At 42.1% G+C, this 27666-nt stretch overlaps 1 protein-coding gene across 1 annotated transcript in view; it reads right to left on the reverse strand.

Moving 5' to 3' along the window:
* Window positions 1-2119: 2119 nt before the first annotated feature.
* STK26 (serine/threonine kinase 26) overlaps window positions 2120-27666 on the reverse strand; it is an 80916-nt gene continuing 55369 nt past the window's right edge. Inside the window, exons 3-11 of the mRNA XM_073641333.1 lie at window positions 27003-27059; window positions 23154-23262; window positions 22901-23058; window positions 11473-11658; window positions 10521-10663; window positions 10105-10198; window positions 9511-9573; window positions 7417-7553; window positions 2120-5767 (exon numbers count right to left, since the gene is read on the reverse strand). Of these exons, the coding sequence (XP_073497434.1) occupies window positions 5746-5767; window positions 7417-7553; window positions 9511-9573; window positions 10105-10198; window positions 10521-10663; window positions 11473-11658; window positions 22901-23058; window positions 23154-23262; window positions 27003-27059 (969 nt within the window). The 3' untranslated portion in view covers window positions 2120-5745. The remainder of the gene's footprint in view (window positions 5768-7416; window positions 7554-9510; window positions 9574-10104; window positions 10199-10520; window positions 10664-11472; window positions 11659-22900; window positions 23059-23153; window positions 23263-27002; window positions 27060-27666) is intronic.

Genomic DNA, 27666 nt, shown 5'->3' on the forward strand with positions numbered 1-27666 from the left:
GGACTCCCATCTTCTCCTGTCTCCTGGAGGGCGACCCCGATTAAATTTTCTTCTCCGAAAATTAAATCTTTGAGTCTCCCACGAATCCTGGGAAACCTTTGTTCCTATCGCCAGCCTTCTCTAAAAGTTCATCCAGCTTCTGGCCAAACAGGAGTCTGCAGTCACAAGGGAGGGAACATAACTTCTGTTTAGATTGTACTGTAGGTCACCCGGGCAACCGTTGAGCCACACGGCCCGTCTGGCCGCATTAGATAAATTTGTTGATTTAGCCGAGAGTCTAACCAAGTCCGCTGAAGAGTCTGCCAGGAAGGCTGATGCTGCCTGCATTAGGGGCAGATTAGAAAGGATTTTATCCCTAGGGATCTTTTTAGCCCGAAGCTGGCCTTCTAATTGTTGGAGCCACACCATGAGAGATCTTGCAACACAGGTGCCTGCTCCCTCAGGCTTCAGGCCCCCGGCTGCAGCTTCCCATGCATGACGTAGAAAGGAGTCAGCTTGCTTTTTTTTTTTAAAAATCAAGGACATCTCTTAGGACGCCCGAATCCTTCAAGGGTAGGGATGATTTTTTGGCACGATCTGGCAACTGCCCCGTCAACTTTGGGGATTTTATCCCAAGGCTCAGAGTCCTTCTCCTCGAAGGGGTATCTTCTCTTAGAGAAGGAGGGCAAGACCCCTGATCTTTCCGGCTTCCGCCATTCTCGGTCAATGAGGCCCCGAATTTTAGGCTTTACCGAAAAGGAGCGTCTTTCTTTCTCCAAGGCTCGCAAACAATGTCGTCCCGGGATCTAGCTGGTTTCTCCTCCCCAAAACCCATGGTTGATCTGACCTTGTGTGTACCCTCAATTGGGAAGTAGGGTCTACCATTGTCCGATGAAGAAGAGGACAATGAATCACTTAGCCATAGATCCTCGGACTGGGAGGAATCAGAGTATGAGGAGATATTCTTAATGGGATTTTTTCTTCCCTCTAAGTAACCCCTTCAGGTACCCTTGAACCTCTGCGTGGACCATGGATTTTGTGAAATCCAGAGAAATTTCCGCTATGGTTCTATTAATACAGTTTGGCAAAAACAGCTTTGCTCAATCTATGGGAAGGGGAATTTGGCATAGTGCACAAATCCTGTGCTTTTACTTGTCGCTACTCTTCTTAGGTTCCTACAAAAGGAAGCACATAACAGACTTCCCATTACTAAAAGGTGACATTCACGAAGGTCACTCACCCCTAAAGTCACAAACTGGTACCGGATTTGGAGACTGTGGCGGAATATGCAATGATTCCTTTCTGGATGGTTCACCTTACTCCTGCGGCTGCCACGATTGCTTGAGCAGCTGTCCATGTGAGGCATCAGTCTGCCTCTTCCGTTGCGGAGGTGGGAGGGGGGTCAGCTGCTGCTCCTGACTGTCCTGGTCAGCCATGGTTTACCAAGACCTATGTGCTGGAGCATGAGCAGCACTTCCAGGATAACCCCTCTTTAAATAGGGCCATCCAGAACCTCCTCTGATTCAAGCGCCCTCCCCCTGGCTGAGGCTTCAAAAAAAAGTGCGTCATGCCCAGAATGCAGCCAACTGAGGAATCTGCGGCAGAGGGAGGGCTGGCAGCGCAGCGGTCTGCGGGAAGCAGGAGCCTGCCTCACCGCGTGCGCCCTCTTGGACACAGGCCCCCAGGAGAGCTGCGGACGGCGCTTCTGGAGCCTGGAACCCGATGCACAGGCCAGCTCCCGTTCTTCCACACCGGAACAGACCCAGGTAAACTTGCATCTTCTTCCAGACAAGTCCTCATCAAGGACAGGAAACCAACTGAAGCGAGGGAGAGGTACCGCCCTTTTATTTCAGACGGTTTCCTGTCCTTGATGGGGCGGATCCCTCTCTCAAGGTGTGCTGTCATGAGTGAGTGGAAAAAAAGCTTTTAGATTAAAATGTGCGATATTAGGTATGCACTAACATACATAGTACGGTATATCCGCAGATTTGCAGAAGAAAAATCTGCTACACGAGATGGGGGTCTTGAAAACCCAATCCACTAGTATTGTACTTGGAATTCGCAAAGAAAGATCTGCTCGGGTCTGAATGTGGCTGAATCATTTTAGAATTTAAAAAAAAAAAAAAAAAAGACACATAGATCAGAATTTAAATATTTATTCTTAAACCATTTAAAATCCCCTGAAATATTGAAATAAGCTTACTCTATTAACAGATTTACAAGAGTAATAACTACGAAGGATATATGGGTACCACTTTTTTTTCCTTTTTTATTTTTTTTTTATTTCTATCTGTGAAGTTCTTATAAAGCTTTCTGATTGACCATATTTACAACTTTTAATGTTTATATATTTATAAAAATATTTTATTTTTTTAACGATAACATTGTTTTCAAAAACTATTTTCAGACTTTCTCAAGATATAAATTTGAAGTGAGTTGAGTTAGAGAGCAAAAAAAAAAAACATACAGAAATGGTTCTTTAAAATTAAAAACAAGAACAAAAAGAAGTATACTCATTTGTGTAGGCACCACTGAAAATGTTGCTCATTCCTTGGCATTAGCCAGTAATATGTTTTCAAGTGTCCCCTTTAAAGCAGGAATTGTGTTGGGGGAAGGGGGGTGCATCTATCTACCCTGCGGTGGAAATAAGCATGCTGCAATTTGAAGCAATTTAACTATATATTATGTATATTACATTTATGGGGCATTCAATTCTGAATTAAAGATAATCTGATCGTCTGGGTTTGTGGTAGGCATGCACCAGTAGCACAGCGCTGTAATCTTAGCAGCCAGCCATGTTTTTTTCTTGTGGACGAGTCTCCATACAAAGCCTCAGAACAAAGCTCACTGGCTGCTACAGAACAAGCAACCTTTCCTTTACGCACTACCCTATATACACCCAGAAGTTTGTGGATCAACGCTGCATATTGCAGTCTAACCCGATATATATATACAAGGCAACGGTCGCAGCACCTGATCAGTATAAGGCTTACGCTACATAGTTGAAAATGCTGGACAAGGCCGCTTGGCATAATTGGCAAAAAAAAAAAAAAAAAAACCTTTCTGAGTGGCTATTAAGACATTGTGCTGCCAGTTCTTCACAGCAAAAAGCAGTATGTATGCTGTCAGGTGAATCATTCTCCTACGGGTGGCTATAAAACAATTACTTGACACTGCAGCATGCTCATTTGCATCAGATACTGGCGGTCACATCCCCTTTAACATCCACTATCATTGTAAAATCAAAAAAAAAAATAAAAAAAACACTGCAATGGCAATTGGAGTAAAATGTGTGTCGGTCACGCACCGGATACATTTCTATAGATTTGGCAGATAGTCTATACGGTGCGTGAGAGACTGGTGGCCATACACCACAGAGGAGGATCGTGCAGGCCAACGTCTCTGGCACATGAGGGTATGAGCCCCTTTAACATTAGTAAAAAAAAAAAAATAATAATAATTGGGCTCAAATCATAAAACGCACACTAACAGATCATAATATTATAATATAGCCAGATAACCACATATTATAATATTATAATTACACCACCTTCAAAGAAACAGAAACGTTGAAGTACATGCGGAAGCAATATATATATATGTATATATGTACATGGGATGTCTTGAGAACATCCCATCAAGCAGTACCATAATCTTCCATTTACAGTTCTGCCGGTTGTTTGGAAAGTTTTTTTTTTTTTTTTTTTTATATATTTTATACTGCCAACCATCAAGACTTTCCCTGGTCGTGTAAGAGCGAATCTCTATAACTTAGTTACTTGTATATTAAATGGTAAATACAGGTTTAAAATACACGTTCACAGGAGTATAAATACATCATGGTGCTGTTCTGCATGAAGAGTACGGAAAAAAAACAAAGTGGAATATATTACATGGGACATCTGATGTTTTGGGGGGATGCTGGTGCAAACCATTGTCTCTGTACTCTGCCTGTGCAGGTGGAGCGGCCTTTTAGTTTTTTTTTTTTTCACGTGATACTTAAAAGGCCCGGCCTTTCCCGCAGTCGGTAGCATTTAATTTACATTATTTTTATCAAACAAAATCATAAAAAAAAAAAAAAAACACCTACATCACATTGCTGCAATGCAAAGTAGGCAAAATCTAGATGCAATACATTAGATATTAGACATCCTCTGTCTACACTCGCAAAAAAAAAAAAAAAAAAAAGGGAAAAAAAAAAAATATATATTGCTTTAATTCTTCTTGAAGAAAATAAGAGACCCTACACATAGAAGAGCGTTCTGTAAGTCTGAGCCATTGATCTGTGAGACGGCTGCCACATTGCTATTCAGATTGACTTCAGTGTTCATTATGGGCCGAGTAGTGGGTAACCATCCCTTTAAGTGTATTAAAAAGGGAGGTGGATGAATATTGACCAACAGAGTCACATCCACCTAATTAGCCTTTCCAGCAAGTGTAGAAAAAAGTACAAGCAACCCAAGTTGCTCTGTTTCAGCAGTGCAATGATATGTTTTCCATTTTATTACCTGCAACCAGTAGAACCTGTCAATAGCCACTTTTTTTTATTTTTATTAACAGGCTTAAAATTCAGTGCAGTTTCATTCTGGAATATTTCTTTGACAGAGCTCCAGATTTCTGCTATCATACTGCTGCCTGCAGCCACCACTAGAGGGAGCTAAAGAGCAAACTACATACTGATGAACTGAACTGATTTTAGAACACTATGCAGTAAACTTTTAAAGCTCCCTCTAGTGGCAGCAGCAGGTAGCCAATCTTTAAAATGTATGTCTATGTAGAGAAAGTGTAGCTCTGTATCAGAAAACAAAAAACAAAGCTATATTAATCAGACTTTTGGATAAAAAAAGGACATGTAAAGTAGAAATTCACTATAAGCTAAAGCCAAAATCTATGGAAAATACAGCCTAAACATATATTAAAGACCAATGACATTGCACTCATGTCTCAGGTCCATAACTAAGGCTGCATTCTTTATTTAAAAAAAAAAATATATATATATGGCAGCTTTTAAATGTATTCTCTAAGTGCCACTTGTCCTAACGTTTCTGTTGAAGGCTGGAATGCAGACGGTACGAACCACGTCATGATTCTCTATGGGGCTCCGGGGCCCGATGGCCTTTTCTTTTTTTCTTTTATGAACTACTGCTCAATCACAGAAACTGCGCTGTTATTAGCAAACGCATGCTGCGCAGAAGCTCCATTGTGCCTCCATGAAACAGAATTGCTCCATTCCACATAACGTCGCAACTTCTCATCCTATATCTTATCAAGAGATGGCAGAAGTCAAATCATACCAGAAAAGAAGAAAAAAAAAAATAAAGGACCAGTAGATTTCATCAGTGTACAGTGCAACACAACCACCACAAACATACTGTCGTCACTTGCACGGGGGGTTACTAACTTAGCAACAGCAAGAACAGCGTATCAACATGTATAGGATTCAACAAAAGGATTAAAGTAGTAAAAGTCTTCAGTCTTTACAAAATAATTTCCAGAAAATATAAAAACCATTTACACCATCACAAAACAAAAATATATATAACAAAACGGGGGAGGAGGAAGAAAAAAAAAAAAAGTTTCTTTGTTTTCCTTCCAAACTTTCAATCATGGTCATGGATGTGTTTTGCAAAGACCCAAAAGGCACAAGGAGCTGAAAATGCTAAGCATGGCCAGGCATGAAGTACTTCTGGTGGGTGTCCCTCTTTTTTTTTCCATTTTTCTTTGTTTTGTTTTTTTTACAGCTATGTCATGGTCATAACATGATACTTAGGAGTCACTGACTGGAAACCTGGAAGACAAATTAAAGAATTGTGTAAAAAAAGTAGAACATGACTTTATAACAAAAAAAAATAAAAAAAAAAAAATCAAAATTTGGAGACTGGCAGGCGTAAGAAGTAGTGTTAGAAATTAGCTAGCATCAAAATGGAGAATATATTCTGGACACTGCAGCCAACAACAAATGTAAGGCAGGATTACATACTTATCTCTCCTTAAAGGGGATGACCCAAGGCAGGGTTCAGATGGCAGTGTTGAATACCAGGCGGGTCATATTTGCATATTTTGGACGTGACTGGCTCATTCTGCTCATGCCCTTACATTGCATGCATTATTCTGGACCTGGATAGTGCTTTATGGGATTTTATTTTTTCCATGAGTATTAATGGTCCATTTGGAAAATTGGAAATTGTCCCATGCAGTAGCACCCTGCCGTGTGTTCATAGCATGCAGACCCCAAGAGCCTGTGAACACCAGCCATATATCACACTGACCAGAATAGTGGATGCCATAGAAAGTCTCTCTGCAATTTGGGCAACCACACTGAAGAAATTTTGCAGACATGACTGACCTGTTTATTGATACTTAGATCTGAGCTTTGCTGTAATTTTTCTGGCTACGGTTTTTAATATATATTCAATGGAGAGAAAACAGTAATCCACAAAACTGATAATTATCTAACATCAGAACAATTCCACATTCCTCCACTAGAAGGAGCAAAACAAACACAAACCTATAGTATACAGTGAGGTCCTCACCTAATGTTTCCTATATATTAAAGGGTTGTCTTAATTGGTGGCCTATCCTTAGAACAGCACTCCCACTGATCAGGCAGATATACGCCACGTACAGGATGGATCACAGCAGCTCCATGCCTTGCTTTGTGGCCACTGCTGACTATGGTGCTTAATCTCCCCTTCAAGTGAGTAAGAGCTGAGCCACAGTACTGTGTAGTGGCTACTAAGCAATGTGCGGAGCCGCTCTGTTCCGGGCTGTACATCGCCCATATCTGGCCACTGTTCGAGCAGATTTCAGCTGATTGGTTGGAGTGGTGGGTATCAGACCCCCACCGATCTCATACTAATGCCCCATCATCCTGTGGATGGGTCATCAATTGTTAAATCTTGGACAACTTTTTTAAGGAGTTATCCAGGACTATTTTTTTTCTTTTACTATGAGACAAAAAAACAGATGCCTATTCTATCCAGCTCCGAGTGGTCACCGGCCGCTCCTGATGTGGCTCCACATCAACAGAGCAGCTCTTCTTCTTCCAGGGTGCTCTGTAGATGGGGTGTGGCTGCTGACATTAAGCTAACAGCCAGGTTCCTGCAGTTTGACAGCTGGCTCCTTGCTGTGGAAACCCGGCTGTCTATCAGCATTACGTCAGCAGTCACGCCTTGTCAACAGAGACGAGCGGAAGAGAAGCCACTGCTCTGTCGACATGACGTCAGCAGAAGCCGCAGAATTGCCGGCAGGAGCAGTCTGTGACCGATCTGTGTCAACAGAGATCAGCGCCAGGCAGAACAGGCAGGTAGTTAAGCAAATACCTGCCTGTTAGCTCTTAGGCCCGCAGTAAAAAAAAAAAAAAAAGAATTAATATAGTTCTGGATAGCCCCTTTAAGGCTTCTTAAAACAAAAATCCATGTTCATAACTCTACTCACTTTTGGAATTTTTCCATGAGCTTCTTTACCATCTTGTCAGTAATTCCAGGATAAGTTTCTTCTGCCAGGTTCATACTCTTTTCAAGTTCTTCGATTGCATTTTTCCGCACGGTGTTGTTCCGGTCTTGCTGTTTAAGCTGCGAAAGAGGAAAACACATTCAGAGGCGTCAAAGAATTTTACAAAGAAAAACTATATTTCATCGCTAAACTCCCATCTTCACTACAAGGAGCACCACCATCATCTCGAGAGGCTTGTAGGTGAGAGCTGTAACCTTCTATGTAAGGCGGACAGATTGTGATTGAGGCAGTCATCAGCCAATATTGCCCAATTAATGAAAACAGAACAATGGCAGCAAGTGTTGGAGGGGAAGATATCAGAAGATCAATGGAGCACGTGTTTCTCTGGTCCCAGTGACGCTACAGAAGTTTGATGAAGTTACAGAACTGGAGGGTTTTTTTGTCCATTTTTTTTTATAGTTTGCATTTAATTAAAGGACATTATTATTTTCTCTTTTTTTTTTAACTATTATAATATGCACAAACAGTCAAACAGGAGCCCTTTTCTTGACATCCCACAGGTATATATAGAGTGAATGTACAGGATGGTATGGTATATAGATGTCTACCTAGGTCATCTATGCGGAAGGAGAATTTTCCAAATTATGCATTAAACAAATGTCCTAAATGCAATAGGAAGTGATAAATGTACACACTCTGGTGTAATAAAATCAAATTAGTTGGGTCAAGACGTATCCTGTATACATCCGTGTCCATTTATCATCAGAGAGATGGGCCTTATTTCAATGATTTGCATCCAGGTGTAAAAATTGTACTATCCGTGCATCATCCATTTTTCAATTAAACTAAAAAAGTGGGAGGAGGACTAAAGGCATATTCACACAGCACGATTATCGTTCCTTTTCATGATTATTGTGCAGTCTAAACAGGCGGTCGATCGCGTGATTTTTGGTTTGCAGAGAAGCTCATCATTCTGTCTTAACCGGACGTGTGCAGCTGTGTGCACCGAATGCAGCATTATCAATCGTTCAGAGTGCATCTGAAGCGTGGTCGGCCTGTGTAAATGGACTTTTAAACAATCAAATATTTACTGGTTGGTGGTCATTTAACGCCGCAAAACCGGCTAATATAAATGCACCTTAAGAGGCGGTTTCCCAAGCATCTCCTATCCATCGGTCAATAGTGGCTTTTGCGCCATCCATTGGTTTTGCACACTTAGTTGGACGTTCCATCCAAGGTATAATATGCCAAACTTTATATAGATCAGCGATTAGCCACAATGACTATAATAAGCTCATTTTCTATCCATGAAAAACAGGCGCAGCAACCAAAGACATACAAGGTGGCCCAAGTTGTCACTTCTTATGCTTCTTTCTAGCAGGAGAGCAGCTATGAATTAGTTGCTGCTTTGTTGATCTCCTTGGTCAAGTTTTGGGGAAGCGGAGAAGTTATAGGAGGAGGCATCGATAGAGATACAGACTTTCCAAAGATACTGCTGCCTATCCTAAGGATTTAATGAAGGGAGGCAACATTCATGATAGTCTGTCTTACTGCCAGAGGCAGATGAAAATTTCAAGCCCCATACATGTAACTACATAAGGATCGTTTAGCTGCCCATCTTGCAAGAGGCTATGGAGAAAAAAAAAATTTAAAGAGGTTGGTCAATACTTTTACATTGATGAGCTATCCTTAGGATAGGACATTATCTGATTGGTTGGGGTCCGACAGCCGGCACCTCCTCCGATCATCTGTTATCGGTGGCCACCGGCCGGAAGTCCTTACTTGCTGAGCTACTCAGTCTACTTGTAATGGCCGGGGCAGGGTACTATACATCCGCCTTCTATTCAAATAAATAGAAGGCGAATGTGCAGTACCGTTCCCTGGCCATTACAAGTAGACGGAGCAGCTCTGTAAGTGAGTACTTCCGGCCGGTGGCCGCCGCCACTGATAACAGCTGATCAGAGGTGGTGCCGGGTGTTAAAGTAGTGGACAACCTCTTTAATTAGTGGTGCCCCTCAAACCTACAATATGAGAACTAGGGTACCTATAATACACATACAACTTGGGAGACCATACCTCAGAAAAAACGGGGGCTATTATTGCCGATATAGAGCTCAGCGTTTTTACAAGGTCTTGATCCTGTAAGAGAAACCACACAATTTGGTTAGTAACGCAACTTATACACACATGGCTTGTGAACATGCTAACAGACGAGACTCTCTTACAGATATAAGCACATGATAGATGTGAGGAAAAAAAAAAAAAAAAAAAAAAAAAAATCGCTGTACAAGTTTGTCACCAGTGTTGGTAATGAGCGCAGATAGGTGATAGGTAAGGTACCAGAATACAGAACTACAGTGTGATGGACTTGGAAGCAATTTGTTCTGAAAAATTTGAAAATGTTATGAAACTGAAGGAAAAAAAGTCACAAATTGGGGATCTGACATGGCTGTACTATGTTATGTCACTGCCCAGATAATCGGGCACTGAACAGACTGCATTGAAATATTTTTATTTTCTGACATCCTCTACAAGTTTTAGTACTAGCCAGCTGAATAAAAAAAGCTAAAGCCTTTGGAAGGTGAAAAAAAAAAAAAAAAAGACAGGTAAAAAAGTAAAGGTAACAATAACAAGGCACAAGTCTCACACCAGACTCCTACGGGCACTTACCGTTCCATTTTGTAATTTTTTTGCATCTGGTTTCTTCCGAACTGTGGTGAAATTCCATTCAGGATGTGTATTGTTCTCCTTATTGCTGGGCTCCCTGTGAATGAGGAGCATATTATAAGGCGCAGTTTCTTGCATACTATCCTGCTTTACATTTTGACCGTAACAAGCAGGCCGTACACGATAGCTGACTGTTAAATGAGCTCTCGGCCACCAGCTATCTGTCCGGGCTCCCCCGTGTACATGAACGTTCAGCTTGGGGCTTGTATATCTGACCCTCTGCATTTGTCTAGTTGCTGCCTAGGTCTACTAAAATAATAGATTCCTGAATATAACTATACATGTGTAAGCTGATCGTGAACAGCAGCAAATTTATTGTGAAGCAGCCTATAAGCCCCAATCAGTGAGCGAATACTTACGTGTCGGAGTCATCAGATTCGGAGTCGCTGTGCCCTTCTGCCTTCCATCGTTTATACCTGTCGATCAACTCTGTTAGGTAAGATGTCCGCTTGGCATTTTTCACGATAAACTTGTGCTTGAGAAGTTCTTTGGCTGTGGGTCGCTAGGAAACAGAACAGGTTTTATTTCACCTTTTCGCAACTCGTAGGCAGGTGAGTAACAGCATTACACAATGGCAGGCTTAAGAGGCGATCAGGGACACAACCCAGACAATACAGACATCATACATCACCTTCACTGGTTATACACAAAGTACATACGTCAGTGGATCTCCCGGTGAAAAGTAATTCATAGTAATAAGTCATAGAAGCCAAACATTACTAGTTAGGTCTTATACTTCAAGATATTAGCATTTTTCTGTTTTGCTTTGGCCTTTCTGCCAGACAATAGGAGGTGCAGAAATGTCATGGCATTGATGATGCAAATCTTTATGAGGAGCCAATTCAAGAGTCGCAATAAATATGGCTGCACTTTCTATTGCAACTTCTACCAAAAAGGCTGCCTTACATAGTGGTACCGTAGGCATATCAATTTATAACGGAAGCAGCAGGTATCTGGCAGAGCATTGATCAGGAAATCCTTTGCCACCAAGATCGGAGTATTTTTCCTTCATTGAGGCGGCCAACAGAAATGTTTGAGTAGCCACATGGCGAACACCCATGAACCAGATCTGAGCAATATCTCCAGTAAACCCCACCACAGTTCCATCAGATGGGCAACTTCTGTTTGGCTACAGCAGACTTGTTACAGGTGTGAACACTCACTACAGAAAGTTTGGGTGATCTTTATTTTATGTAAAACCAAAAAGGGCTAAAATAAAAATAAATTTTATCTAAAAAAAACACAATCAAGTTCTTGTGGCCTAGATGCAAACAGGCTCGTATGTTACCTCCTACAGCCAAGAATACTTACAAAGGAGGGGTCTTTGTTTAAACAGGCATCTATGAACTCTTTGAAAGGTTTTCCAAAGTCCCCTGTTAATGTGGGTGGGTTATTTTTAGGAATGAGAAATAGGACCCTCATCGGATGCATGTCGGAGTTGGGTGGTTCACCTTTAGCTAATTCTATTGCAGTGATTCCCAAAGACCAGATGTCAGCCTGAAATACAAAGAGGAACATGTCCAATTTAGCCAAAATGCAATAGATCTGAACAAGTAAAAAAAAAAAAACCTTGCTAAATGGGCTACACCAATCAGATTCAGCATTAACCTGCTTAAAAAGTCACAGTCTCACCCAAATATCTACTCCACAGAATGAAGTCGATCTGGTGATCAGATTATGGCAGATTGAGGATCCAGTTCAGCAGCGCTCCGGTGACATTGTCAAGAGACTTTCCGGCAGTAGATGAAATTTTCAGGACTGAATGAGTTTTTTTAAAGTCACTTTTGTTTTTTCGCCTTTTCTTTTTTTTTTTACGAATTTTGCTCATCACCAAAAGGTTTTTATTTTTCAAACTTTTTTTTTTGCAGCTTTTTAAAAACGTAAAAAGTCTTCTATTCTGCTAAATAAGGGTAAAATAACTCCAAAGAAGGGCACCGGAGTAAATGTGACAAATTTTACGACTTTTTAAAAGTATCAATTTATGAATCGGCCGAACACATCTGGAAACTCCAGGCACAACATTGAACACAAGAAAAAACAGGAAAAAAAAAACAGACTAAAAAAATTACGAAGTAAAAGAAGAATAAGCGAATGTTCTCAAATTGCATTTTAGCTGCAGAATAACAGCGTTTTACTGTACCAGCAAAATGAATCAGATTTCTAAAATCTGCTTATTTTTTCTTGCAGATTTGAAGCAGTTATAACTCTGCAGTGTGTCAATTGTTTCAGAGTTTTTCACCTATCCAAATGAATGGGAAAAAAATGCACGGAAAAACAAACGCATTTTATGCAGTGTTTTTCCTGCCAAACACTGCAGTATTTGCACATTTTTTAGCTTCCAATACTGGACGTATGCACATACCCTAAGGGGCAAATAAAAAACAGGGGAAAAACACTAAAGTAACTAAAAAAACAGTCGTAAATGTAATAATGTATTGGGACCCAAGACATTACTCAAATATACATCATTAGCAAATCCGACGGGAGGGAGAGTAAAATCTGGCAAGATTCACTTCTATGGGAGATACCTACTGGGAGATAAGGAGTGGATGCTTTACAGAATCTTAGTGGCAAATTGGAGATTTTTGCTTAGTTTTTGGCCCGTTTCGTCACTGTTGACTTGCTGGTCCATACTTTAAATGGGAGAATTGATTCACTTATTTTTCACAAATTCTTTAAGAAAGAAATCACTAATACATCCCAAAGAGAAAAAAAATTAACAAAATGCCATCATGCAAAATGTTTCTTCACATATGGGATTGGGAATAACTTCCGAATGGTTGGAGGTCCTATCATTGCGGACCTTAGTGATCCACAGAACCAGGACTCTGAGGAGTCTTAGCTGAACAGAGAAGGTCGATCACGCGCACTGCCACTCTATTACTCCTAATGGGAGTGCCGATCATCATCCAAGCACAGCGCTCGGCAAACTCCAGCGCTCTAAGAATGAATGGAGGAGTTGGCAGAGCGCACGATCGACCGCTGCTCCATTCAGCTGGGACTCTGCAGAACCCGGTTCTTGGGATCGATGAGTGCCCCAGAAGTAGGACCTTCAGAAATTGGGAACATTCAGCTCGTTAATCAGTCTGTCGCACTGCACGATCAGGAACCACAAATTCCTATGACTTCTCCTTCCGGATAGTCGTGCAATGTAAATGCACAATAAGTTTTCGATCCAAAACTTCACATCATCCTCATTTAGATTGAGTTGCCAGTGATCAACCGGTCCATTACAACAGTCAGCATACGTCAGCACTTTCTTAACTTACACCATCGAATGCGTTGTCTCTCGGAATACATAGCCTGTGCTGTTGAAGAATTACAACTCCCAGCACGGCCGGTCGAAGAATGCTGAGAGTAGTAATGTCAGTGCTGGGTAAGCTACATCAGAAAGGGTTACATACCAGTATCAGGCCCCTTTAATGCTTTATCTCCCTATTGCTTTCCGATATGTACAGCTTTTACCTTTCTTTCACCAGATACTTGTATTTCTCTTTCGAGCTATTTTGTCGTGCATTTTTATCACCTGCTGAGCTCTTTATTGCCTTGGGACAAAACACAATGCGGCGCTCTAGATAAAAGATCTAAAATCCAGCCAGCACAGCAGAACACGCTCTTACAATACAATGAATACACATAAAAATAAATAAATCCTGCATGAAAAAGCTCAGCAGGAAACTAGGCAGTAAAATCAATGCATCAAAGGAAATGTAACCTATTCTTTTGTATATAAAAAAAAACGGTGGGACTCAGAAAATGTACTTGTCAACTCTCCTGTCACGTCTATTTTACTACATACTTATATCAGTGGTGACGTTCCCCTGTTACAGCTTTAAGAAAATAATGGGCAAACTCGTAGCAGTGCGTGTTGGAGGCGTGTCCCTACACCGTCCAATCAGTGCAGACAATACTACACTGGAGGCGGGACAACTGATCAGCGGATCTGTAACATTCCGTATATAATGGTCTCAATATCCAGGAGGAAAAACACGGGAACGGCACGAAACTGTCGTGTATACAGGGGCTACGGAAAGCGTATTCATGGGTAAGGTCCCCGTTAAAAGTAACAAAGCTGAAATACCTATATCTAGGTGTATCATGGCTACTTCAGCCCTGCTCTATGGAAGCATTTAAGCTTAATCCCGAGTGTCCCTCAAACATGTCAACTGGATTACAGTGGTGGGAGTTCAGTAAAGTCTCCTATGGAGACCTCAGTTCTACCATAGAAAGGGAATACAGTCATCCATTTGCCCGCTACATCTTGTTACGGTCTCGATAAGAGTTGTAGACAAAAAAAGTGTTCTATTTAAACTTTTGGAAAAATTGATGATTTCATCCCCCTCCCCCCATGAACATTTTTAAAAAAAAGTTGTAAAACTAGAACCTACACAGATGGCAGTCAGGGCAATTTAAGATGTTTTGGAGATTCCTTTACTTCTGGACCGCGCTCACTTTAAAATGTCCGGGGGCTCCGCATTCTACGCTGCAGTGACGGTAACGTTACAGTAAAGCAACTGCACGCGATTGCACAGCCATGGGAGCAGGGATCTGGGATAGGAGCTGAGCAAAGCTCCTCAAAGAAGGAAGAGACTATTTATTACTGTTGGGAGGAAACAGGAGTTGTTGGGGACTTTCACACCCAGTCAGATCTGCTATGTAGCTGGGATGCTTCATTTCCACTGTAACTGGGGCTAATGTACCAGCCTCAGTTATAGAGGAAATCAGATTGGAAAAAAAAATAAATGTTGAAATGCCCTTAAAAAGGTCTTTTATGAGACACTATGGGGTACAATATGTGAAACAGATAAATAAAAACTGGGGAGAAAAAAAAAAAACACTACTCCCAACCTAAAACGCTGTTACTAGCCCTACACCTGTGAAAAAAATAGTGTCAAATATCTAAATAATGGTTGCAGAAAGAAGAAATTTTAAGACATTTTTGAGGTGCAAGCTGGTCATTTAAAAAAAAAAAAAAAAAAGTGAAAGACTTCTCTCACTGGTAGAAGAAAAAAAAAAGTATGGGGGAAAAAAAAAGCCCCTTGTATCACAAAAAAAAATTAAAAATTCAGATTATTTTTCTTTTCACTAAAGTGGATTTCTTCCGCATTTCCTTGCCCGTGTATGGGGCAAAATTTCCAGTAGGGCCTACAAGGCTGAAAGTTTAGGTTAGGATTGCTGCAGCAGGTTCAGAAATTGTGGTCGGTAAATGGACCATGAAATATGAATGCGTGAATCCAATCACAGGCAAATGTTAACCATGCAATATAACAGGAGAATGCTGTCCGCAGGGGTGACATTACTGTAAAAGTCGTGTCACTATTGGACGGCATGCCAGCGGTAATCTTGTACCACATAATCATGTGAAAGGTGTAACCAATGATGAGACCGATACATTAATATTGGAAAGCTTTAGGTTTTACACACAGCAAGTAGTAAAGGCAGGTAATGCCCTACTATAACTGGAAGTAATAATGACAAAGGTGTAGACATTTGTCTAATGATGTATAAAATCCAATTAAAGAAAAAAAAAAAACGAAGAGAATACAGACTATAAACAGCTGTATCATGTGTATAAGAACAGGTAGGGGACATGTGATCACATCATAATGGAGCCGCCGCTTTATAAACCCCGGGGGGGGAAGAGTGACATTTTCCCATGTCTAGAAATACTCATCATGAGTTATGCATAATAAGCAGACACAAGATATAAAAATTATTTACCAGCTACTGTATATGCCTGCAATCAGCCTGGATTACAATTATATCACAGAGGGACAAGGCCGAGCAAGGATCAAAACCACTGGGGACGCTGCTCAGCAATTACTCTAATGCTCAGTGTACCACTACCAGCGTCCAAAGGGAAAACTAAGACTTTATTTTAAAAGTGCCTAGAGCTAATTTACCGAGTCTTTGGCTGAAGGACAGTAGATCTCCAGATTGTCTTTCATTTATTCTATGTAACAATATATGTATCAAAGAAATGCACAGGAATTGACCTGTAACTGTATATAGAGGATGGCATCACAGCTACCACTGATTCTACAGGATCTGTATATAAAGGAGGGCATCACAGCTACCATTGATTCTAGAGGATCCGTATATAAAGGAGGGCATCACGGCTATCACTGATTCTAGAGGATCCATATATAAAGGAGGGCATCACTGCTACCACTGATTCTAGAGGATCCGTATATAAAGGAGGACATCACGGCTACCACTGATTCTAGAGGATCCATATATAAAAGGAGGGCATCACTGCTACCACTGATTCTAGAGGATCCGTATATAAAGGAGGGCATCACTACTACCATTTATTCTAGAGGATCCGTATATAAAGGGGGCATCACTGCTACCACTGATTCTAGAGGATCCGTATATAAAGGAGGACATCACGGCTACCACTGATTCTAGAGGATCCATATATAAAGGAGGGCATCACTGCTACCACCGATTCTAGAGGATCCGTATATAAAGGAGGACATCACGGCTACCACTGATTCTAGAGGATCCGTATATAAAAGGAGGGCATCACTGCTACCACTGATTCTAGAGGATCCGTATATAAAAGGAGGGCATCACTGCTACCACTGATTCTAGAGGATCCATATATAAAGGAGGGCATCACTGCTACCACTGATTCTAGAGGATCCGTATATAAAGGAGGACATCACGGCTACCACTGATTCTAGAGGATCCATATATAAAAGGAGGGCATCACGGCTACCACTGATTCTAGAGGATCCGTATATAAAGGGGGCATCACTGCTACCACTGATTCTAGAGGATCCGTATATAAAGGAGGGCATCACTGCTACCACTGATTCTAGAGGATCCGTATATAAAAGGAGGGCATCACTGCTACCACTGATTCTAGAGGATCCGTATATAAAGGAGGATATCACGGCTACCACTGATTCTAGAGGATCCGTATATAAAAGGAGGGCATCACTGCTACCACTGATTCTAGAGGATCCGTATATAAAGGAGGGCATCACTGCTACCACTGATTCTAGAGGATCCGTATATAAAGGAGGACATCACTACTACCACTGATTCTAGAGGATCGGTATATAAAAGGAGGGCATCACTGCTACCACTGATTCTAGAGGATCCGTATATAAAGGAGGGCATCACTGCTACCACTGATTCTAGAGGATCCGTATATAAAGGGGGCATCACTGCTACCACTGATTCTAGAGGATCCGTATATAAAGGAGGACATCACGGCTACCACTGATTCTAGAGGATCCGTATATAAAGGAGGGCATCACGGCTACCACTGATTCTAGAGGATCCATATATAAAGGAGGGCATCACTGCTACCACTGATTCTAGAGGATCCGTATATAAAGGAGGACATCACGGCTACCACTGATTCTAGAGGATCCATATATAAAAGGAGGGCATCACGGCTACCACTGATTCTAGAGGATCCGTATATAAAGGAGGGCATCACGGCTACCACTGATTCTAGAGGATCTGTATATAAAGGAGGGCATCACGGCTACCACTGATTCTAGAGGATCCATATATAAAAGGAGGGCATCACGGCTACCACTGATTCTAGAGGATCCGTATATAAAAGGAGGGCATCACTACTACCATTTATTCTAGAGGATCCGTATATAAAGGGGGCATCACTGCTACCACTGATTCTAGAGGATCCGTATATAAAGGGGGCATCACTGCTACCACTGATTCTAGAGGATCCGTATATAAATGAGGGCATCACTACTACCATTTATTCTAGAGGATCCGTATATAAAAGGAGGGCATCACTGCTACCACTGATTCTAGAGGATCTGTATATAAAGGAGGGCATCACGGCTACCACTGATTCTAGAGGATCCATATATAAAAGGAGGGCATCACTACTACCATTTATTCTAGAGGATCCGTATATAAAGGGGGCATCACTGCTACCACTGATTCTAGAGGATCTGTATATAAAGGAGGGCATCACTACTACCATTTATTCTAGAGGATCCGTATATAAAGGGGGCATCACTGCTACCACTGATTCTAGAGGATCTGTATATAAAGGAGGGCATCACGGCTACCACTGATTCTAGAGGATCCGTATATAAAGGAGGGCATCACGGCTATCACTGATTCTAGAGGATCCATATATAAAGGAGGGCATCACTGCTACCACTGATTCTAGAGGATCCGTATATAAAGGAGGACATCACGGCTACCACTGATTCTAGAGGATCCGTATATAAAAGGAGGGCATCACTGCTACCACTGATTCTAGAGGATCCATATATAAAGGAGGGCATCACTGCTACCACTGATTCTAGAGGATCCGTATATAAAGGAGGGCATCACTACTACCATTTATTCTAGAGGATCCGTATATAAAGGGGGCATCACTGCTACCACTGATTCTAGAGGATCCGTATATAAAAGGAGGGCATCACGGCTATCACTGATTCTAGAGGATCCATATATAAAGGAGGGCATCACGGCTACCACTGATTCTAGAGGATCCGTATATAAAGGAGGACATCACGGCTACCACTGATTCTAGAGGATCCGTATATAAAAGGAGGGCATCACTGCTACCACTGATTCTAGAGGATCCATATATAAAGGAGGGCATCACTGCTACCACTGATTCTAGAGGATCCGTATATAAAGGAGGACATCACGGCTACCACTGATTCTAGAGGATCCGTATATAAAGGAGGACATCACGGCTACCACTGATTCTAGAGGATCCATATATAAAAGGAGGGCATCACGGCTACCACTGATTCTAGAGGATCCGTATATAAAGGGGGCATCACTGCTACCACCGATTCTAGAGGATCCGTATATAAAGGAGGGCATCACTGCTACCACTGATTCTAGAGGATCCGTATATAAAGGAGGGCATCACTGCTACCACTGATTCTAGAGGATCCGTATATAAAGGAGGACATCACGGCTACCACTGATTCTAGAGGATCCATATATAAAAGGAGGGCATCACTGCTACCACTGATTCTAGAGGATCCGTATATAAAGGAGGGCATCACTGCTACCACTGATTCTAGAGGATCCGTATATAAAGGAGGACATCACTACTACCACTGATTCTAGAGGATCGGTATATAAAAGGAGGGCATCACTGCTACCACTGATTCTAGAGGATCCGTATATAAAGGAGGGCATCACTGCTACCACTGATTCTAGAGGATCCGTATATAAAAGGAGGGCATCACTGCTACCACTGATTCTAGAGGATCCGTATATAAAGGAGGACATCACGGCTACCACTGATTCTAGAGGATCCGTATATAAAAGGAGGGCATCACTGCTACCACTGATTCTAGAGGATCCATATATTAAGGAGGGCATCACTGCTACCACTGATTCTAGAGGATCCGTATATAAAGGAGGGCATCACGGCTACCACTGATTCTAGAGCAGGGTTCCCCAACTCCAGTCCTCAAGGCCCACCAACAGGTCATGTTTTCAGGATTTCCTTAGTATTGCACAGGTGATGTAATTATCACCTGTGCAATACTAAGGAAATCCTGAAAACATGACCTGTTGGTGGGCCTTGAGGACTGGAGTTGGGGAACCCTGTTCTAGAGGATCCATATATAAAGGGGGCATCACTGCTACCACTGATTCTAGAGGATCCGTATATAAAGGAGGGCATCACTGCTACCACTGATTCTAGAGGATCCGTATATAAAAGGAGGGCATCACTGCTACCACTGATTCTAGAGGATCCATATATAAAGGAGGGCATCACGGCTACCACTGATTCTAGAGGATCCATATATAAAAGGAGGGCATCACTACTACCATTTATTCTAGAGGATCCGTATATAAAGGGGGCATCACTGCTACCACTGATTCTAGAGGATCCATATATAAAAGGAGGGCATCACTACTACCATTTATTCTAGAGGATCCGTATATAAAGGGGGCATCACTGCTACCACTGATTCTAGAGGATCCGTATATAAAGGAGGGCATCACTGCTACCACTGATTCTAGAGGATCTGTATATAAAGGAGGACATCACTGCTACCACTGATTCTAGAGGATCCATATATAAAAGGAGGGCATCACGGCTACCACTGATTCTAGAGGATCCGTATATAAAGGAGGGCATCACTGCTACCACTGATTCTAGAGGATCTGTATATAAAGGAGGGCATCACGGCTACCACTGATTCTAGAGGATCCATATATAAAAGGAGGGCATCACGGCTACCACTGATTCTAGAGGATCCGTATATAAAGGAGGGCATCACTACTACCATTTATTCTAGAGGATCCGTATATAAAGGGGGCATCACTGCTACCACTGATTCTAGAGGATCTGTATATAAAGGAGGGCATCACGGCTACCACTGATTCTAGAGGATCCATATATAAAAGGAGGGCATCACGGCTACCACTGATTCTAGAGGATCCGTATATAAAAGGAGGGCATCACTGCTACCACTGATTCTAGAGGATCTGTATATAAAGGAGGACATCACGGCTACCACTGATTCTAGAGGATCCATATATAAAAGGAGGGCATCACTGCTACCACTGATTCTAGAGGATCCGTATATAAAGGAGGGCATCACTACTACCATTTATTCTAGAGGATCCGTATATAAAGGAGGGCATCACTACTACCATTTATTCTAGAGGATCCGTATATAAAGGGGGCATCACGGCTGCCACTGATTCTAGAGGATCTGTATATAGAGGATGGCATCACGGCTATCACTGTTTCTAGAGGATCCGTATATAAAGGAGGGCATCACTGCTACCACTGATTCTAGAGGATCTGTATATAGAGGATGGCATCACGGCTATCACTGTTTCTAGAGGATCCGTATATAAAGGAGGGCATCACTGCTACCACTGATTCTAGAGGATCTGTATATAGAGGATGGCATCACGGCTATCACTGTTTCTAGAGGATCCGTATATAAAGGAGGGCATCACTGCTACCACTGATTCTAGAGGATCCGTATATAAAGGAGGGCATCACGGCTACCACTGATTCTAGAGGATCCGTATATAAAGGAGGACATCACGGCTACCACTGATTCTAGAGGATCCGTATATAAAGGAGGACATCACTGCTACCACTGATTCTAGAGGATCCGTATATAAAGGAGGACATCACGGCTACCACTGATTCTAGAGGATCCATATATAAAAGGAGGGCATCACGGCTACCACTGATTCTAGAGGATCCGTATATAAAGGGGGCATCACTGCTACCACTGATTCTAGAGGATCCGTATATAAAGGAGGGCATCACTGCTACCACTGATTCTAGAGGATCCGTATATAAAGGAGGGCATCACTGCTACCACTGATTCTAGAGGATCTGTATATAAAGGAGGGCATCACGGCTACCACTGATTCTAGAGGATCCATATATAAAAGGAGGGCATCACGGCTACCACTGATTCTAGAGGATCCGTATATAAAGGAGGGCATCACTACTACCATTTATTCTAGAGGATCCGTATATAAAGGGGGCATCACTGCTACCACTGATTCTAGAGGATCTGTATATAAAGGAGGGCATCACGGCTACCACTGATTCTAGAGGATCCATATATAAAAGGAGGGCATCACGGCTACCACTGATTCTAGAGGATCCGTATATAAAAGGAGGGCATCACTGCTACCACTGATTCTAGAGGATCCATATATAAAGGAGGGCATCACTGCTACCACTGATTCTAGAGGATCCGTATATAAAGGAGGACATCACGGCTACCACTGATTCTAGAGGATCCATATATAAAGGAGGGCATCACTGCTACCACTGATTCTAGAGGATCCGTATATAAAGGAGGGCATCACGGCTACCACTGATTCTCGAGTATTACATACACAAAAAGCTCTTCAAGAACAAGTGAAATGAAGTACAAGTGCCTCTAGCCACATACACTGTTAGTGCTAAGCTGGTCCTTTATGTCAATTAGTTTGTTTTCTGTGCAGTGTGATCTGGAAATAAAGAGGGATGACATAGACCCAATTTCAGTGGCAGTGAACGTGGGCGCCAAAACAAACCTCCAATGCCAGATGTGGAGGGAAAGCAGGATTGACATGATTTTTTTCAACATGCATGTCCCCACCCCTCCCCCCAAATAAGGGCCCCCATACACGTTGGATCGATTATTCGGCAGACACCCCTTCCCTCCTACCCCCCAACTTCCACATACACTGGAACGCTTGACTCCACCTAGTGTCCCTCTGCCAGCAGCTTTTCTCAATGGGGAGGACAAAAAGATTGGCCATTGGAAATCTGATAGGCCGGTTCCTTCAGTCGCGGAAGGGTTGGGAGGCCCCAGTACCCATTAAACTGTTGGCCGATTCTAGCAGACTTGGCCAACTTTGGTTTGGCCTCCTTATCCAAGTCATTTTCTACGGCAATCCTAAGCTTCACCATAACTAATGTTTAAATTCTCAAAAGTGCAATGAGGCAAAATAATTCTACCTTCTGCTGAATCTGCAAGTGGTCAATTACTAGGCAGATTTAATCAGTTATGAAGGCTACGTGTGGAGCACTGTAGAGAGTGCCGAAGGGAAAAACCTGCAGGATTTCAAAGAGAGATAAATCCAGGAAAAGTCAGAACTCATCTCTAACTCAGAATAGAATCAATTATGAGCTCAGAAAATAAGACTTCACAGACCAGTGAATGATACTTGAATAAACCTTCTTTCCTTCATACCGATGGAAGTTCATGGAGAGCAGATGAAAAATTTGCTACCTCACCTTTGAGTCGTAAGCCGACTGCTGTATGACTTCAGGCGCCATCCAGAAAGGGGTCCCTACAAACGTATTTCTTTTAATCTGTGTATCAGTCAGCTGTCCGGCCACACCAAAGTCAGCAAGTTTGACATCGCCTTGTTCTGAGAGCAGGACATTGGCAGCTGTAAGACATAAGACAACGTGAGATGGATGGCAGTCAGCCCAGCTGCAGTCAGGGGGGAAACTTCAGGAAAAAAAAAACCTGTCTTGGGCCAACCTTTGATGTCCCTGTGAATTTTATTCTCAGAGTGCAGATAATCAAGACCTTTCAGGATTTCTTTCAACATAGTCGCAATCTGGAACTCATCAAAAGGTCCCACTCGTAGCTAAAAAGAGAAAAAAGTAAAACAAAAAAAAAAAGTTTAAGTTAAGCAGGACATTCCCAGTTACATGCTATACCAAAAAAGGAGCACTAGGTTCGGCCTACACTTTCTTCTGCTCAGACAAAACGTAAACGCTGCAGCTGATCAGTGGGTGCTAATTGTCTGAGGTACTCACGTGATGCCCTGCCCAAAAGTCAGGGCTGCTGGGGGTGGGGGGCACACAGCACTAAATACTGAGAAGAGGAGCCTGATCGGGAGCAGAGATTTGGACCCATTGATGCGGGGTGGGTGGGTGACCGTGTAAATCCTCAAAAAAAAAATGCAAATCTCCTCAAAAACTTGACAGGTTCTGCTCAGTTTCCTCTTAGAATAACCCCCCCCCCCCCCCCCCCCAAAGTAAAAAGGCTATGTGCACGTGGCCACTACTGGACCTTTAAGAGATGCTGTGGACTTCAATGGATTTTATAAACTGCAACACATGAAATTTATGGCTAAATTAGCAACAGAAACCCACAATGAAATCTGTGTAACATGCTGTTTTTTTTTTTCTACTGATTTCCAGCCTGCTTTAATAGTTTACTTGGTGAATTGGACAGGATTATAAAGAAAATCGCAAATGATAAACCCCAGCAGCCAGGTATAGGATTTGTTCCGCTGCTTGAGTTTTATATTGCTCTATAGTAAAGTCCTAGCTACTACGAAAGTGCCATTTACAAATAGACATTCTTCCTTCATATTACACCACATTACAGTAAAATGCAGCTGGGGTCCAATGGGTTAAGCAGGAAACGATCGGCACAGAAATACATCATAGGTTGGTAGATGAGGAGTGAGGTTAATAAATACATAGTGTCTTGGACTTTACTCCGATCTTTATATACTTGTAGGGCTGTTTTATCAGTCAGCTGGTATGCAGACGTCTCGAACAATGAAAACACAAATAGAAACCATTTAAATGCCTTAATTTTTCTTGGAAGTAAAGTGGGAAAACTGAACCATGCACAATGGGAGTGGTGACTTGAGGGAGCAATGTCACCACACCAGATCTTCTATAGGGGGAAATGGGCATGGAAATTGGGTCACCCTAAAGTTGTTTTTTTTTTTTTTAAGAAGGGTTTAATAGCAGTTTCCCCCAAGATGAGAGCCAAGTCCTACGAGCCCCCGATGCTAGGATTTAGTTGGCAGAAAGTGTGCCAGTGACAACACTTGGTTTTCACTAAATATTGGGCACATGGTATAAAGGGAGTTTGTGCTCAGAGACTGAGTAAAACCAAACCAATGACTGGTGTAATGCAGGAAATTGCAGCCTAGCCCATAGGAAAAAAAACCAAAACGCAGAAGCAACACGTTGGAGAGAGCGTGAAAGAGTCTTTATTTCATTCAGGTATGGTGAGCCGGGCACAAGCAAACTATAAACCTCATTTTGTTTCCTTTCCAGTCTTAAAAAAAAAAAAAAAAGCAATTGGCAGGATCTGGATGGAAGAACGGTGTAAGGCGACCTCCATTGCCTCACACCAAACAAGTCCACTTATGTTCAGCCTGTAAGGTCTTTAGGTATGGAAATCACCGGCCGATGAAAGGCTGCTTTGTGTCATCTTCCATGTGCTCAGTGTTTCCTATGCAGAAGAGATCAGAGCGCTGCATAGACTGGAAGGAACCTCGCTCCGACTCAGCCCAGCTCCAGGAACATATGTATTTTGGCATAACGAGAATATGCACATTCACATAGGCGTCGGATGTGTTAGTCAGAGCTCTGGTACAAAAACTTGCACTATAAATATAGGAGGCTTGTGGATGAGGCCTTACATATGTAAAAACCCACATCACTTAAAGGGAACCTGACCCCTTCAAAAATGCTACTTACCTGCAGATATAGTGGTAATCTGCAAGCACATATTTACAGCAAATGCTTGGCAGGTTTACAGGAAGTGCAGCTACAGCTCGCTTTTAGACATCCTCGCAGACGCGGTTACAGTCACTGCTCACTTTACAATGAGCTTGCTGTAATCACTCCCCGCAACACTGATTGACAGCCTGTCCTTCACACAAGCGCTGCAGAGCAAGCTGTCAATCACTGTTGTGCCTGGGCGGGATTACAGCAGGCTCACTGTAAAGACTGGAAGCAAGGGGCAGCAGGGAAAAACTAAAACCTAATTTTCTCCCTGTAGCCGCACTTTCAGTCAACCTGCCAGGCACAGGATGTAAATGGTATTTGATTGCAGATAACTATCCACAGATCAACATTTTTTGGGGGGCGGTGACAGGTTCCCTTTAAAGTAGGTTTTGGAAACTACCGCACAGGGAATTTTCACCCAGCTCTGTATCTCTATATTGATGCAAAACTACAGTTTTACCATTCAGGAGTATAAAAAGCTGGGTGATTACCCTAATAGGAGGGCTATTAGGGAGGGCACGCTGCTTCACATCCAGCTTTATATGCCAAATTATGGCACAGGGATGCCCCAGCTGGAGATTAGTAAGAGCTGATATGACTCTGAAGAACCTGGTCTATTTTATTCTAAAGGCCGACATGTAATTCTACATGTTCCTGGAGATATGAGCGAATTAAAACTCAAGTTCAAGCTCGGGTACAGTTCTGGTACCTGAACAGAACTTTGGACTAAAGTTCTGTCGGGTTCAGGAACTTCCACGGGTTCGCTCATCCCTACATCCCTGTCATCGGTTTGCCTCCATAACCATAGCTGGCTGGCTTCTAATTTAGAGGCAGCACTTGGGACTGAAGAGTGTCAGAAATGCAATATCTGTAGTCTCTCTGACCAAGAGGTAAGAACTGAGGACCAACCGCCCCACATCCCAAATTAACACAGAATTCCCTAATGGGGTATATGCAAATGCTTATTTATAACCACAAAGCTCCATTTACGACTCAGATTCCAGTATCTGTATACCCAAACCAGGGATACACAAATTCTGGACAAATTATAGCATTTCACATATGACGAATGGTCAGTAAATGAGCTGTACTTGTGCGCCTCCATCTTTGAAGGAGCTATGGAGAAAATGACGCAGCTGAAAATCATGTTTCCAGTGAAGCATGGCAAATATAAATTACCAGGGAGACTTCTTTCATCTGGTCTTCAATAATCTTGCATTTGTTTGCAACATAAAACAGCATTTTTTATTTGGCTTTATTCCTGAAGGTGCCCTGCTCCAAAAGATCTGTTTAACTCCTATTAGATCCTACTGACAAACTAATAAAGGAAGTTTTCTGTACACAAACCTACTGATGTACAGCATCCAGTCTGTGATACTATATCTAGATTACAGTAAAAGAGGACCTGTCACCAGGTCAAGAGAGGCCGATATTTACTTTTATTTTATTTCTGCTGCACCGGAATTATTTTTTTTTATCTGCCGTACAGTTTGAGATGCGTTTTAGTTATTTTTTTTCTTCATTTGGTCAAATGTTTATGTTCTTTACTAAGTGGGCTTTCAGGATAATAATGCGGAGTAATTTAAACACATGCCCTTAGAAAATTTTGTGAACCACTCCCTCTTGGAAAAGATCAAAATTAACAGCATATAAGAAAGTCCCAGAGATCTGAAACCGTAGGGATGATAAAAAAAAAGAACACCTCAGGAGCAGCAGGGATAAAATCAGAGCAAAAACGGACCACTTTTGACTGGTCTTCTTTAAAGCTCCCCCACTTTATAACTGTAGTCACGGGTAATAAATATCCTCAAAGACGTTAAACAGATTGAACACTTTTCCTGCTACTCACCAAGTCCAACGCTGAGCCTCCTCCTAGGTATTCCATAATAATCCATAGTTTTGTGCCCTGGAGAGAAAAAAAAAAATGTAATAAAGTGATTATATATTCTGCGCACATTCTACACCCATTACCTGCCAGCAAATTATAATTAATGCAATTCCTTTAAACCGCAATGTATGAGTAGAAATAGTATGAGTTTACTGTGCATATGTGAATCCAGAAAAAAAGTAAAAAAAAAAAAAAAAGATACATACCGCAACCCCCCCCCCATACATACCGTACTCCCCCCATACATACCGTACACACCCCATACACACCGCACACGCAATATTGGAAGTTCTCGAGCGAACCTTGCTGTAATATGTAAAATCCAAGTAGCCCCACTAAGTAGGCGGCTTGGGCTACACAGCGACGTGTCACGAGACACTGAAATCACAGACACATTGGATGTCATGATTTAGTATGATATCGCATTGTGACCGTGAAAAGAGTTTCAAAAGGTGTTGGATTTTCTGTCGCTGGTTGAAAAACATCACACGTGACATGCTTGCTATAGCCAAGTCACATAAGTTACGCAAATGTTTGCGCACAACTTTTCTGAGATTTGACAAGTCGACTTTGTGATGATGGGTAAAGCGCCCTCTTGTACAGAACTCCTGAGCAGTAATGTGTA

This window comes from Phyllobates terribilis, unplaced genomic scaffold (genome assembly GCF_046119375.1).
Source record: "Phyllobates terribilis strain yellow unplaced genomic scaffold, ASM4611937v1 Scaffold_7__3_contigs__length_470593459, whole genome shotgun sequence".
Lineage (NCBI taxonomy): Eukaryota > Metazoa > Chordata > Amphibia > Anura > Dendrobatidae > Phyllobates > Phyllobates terribilis.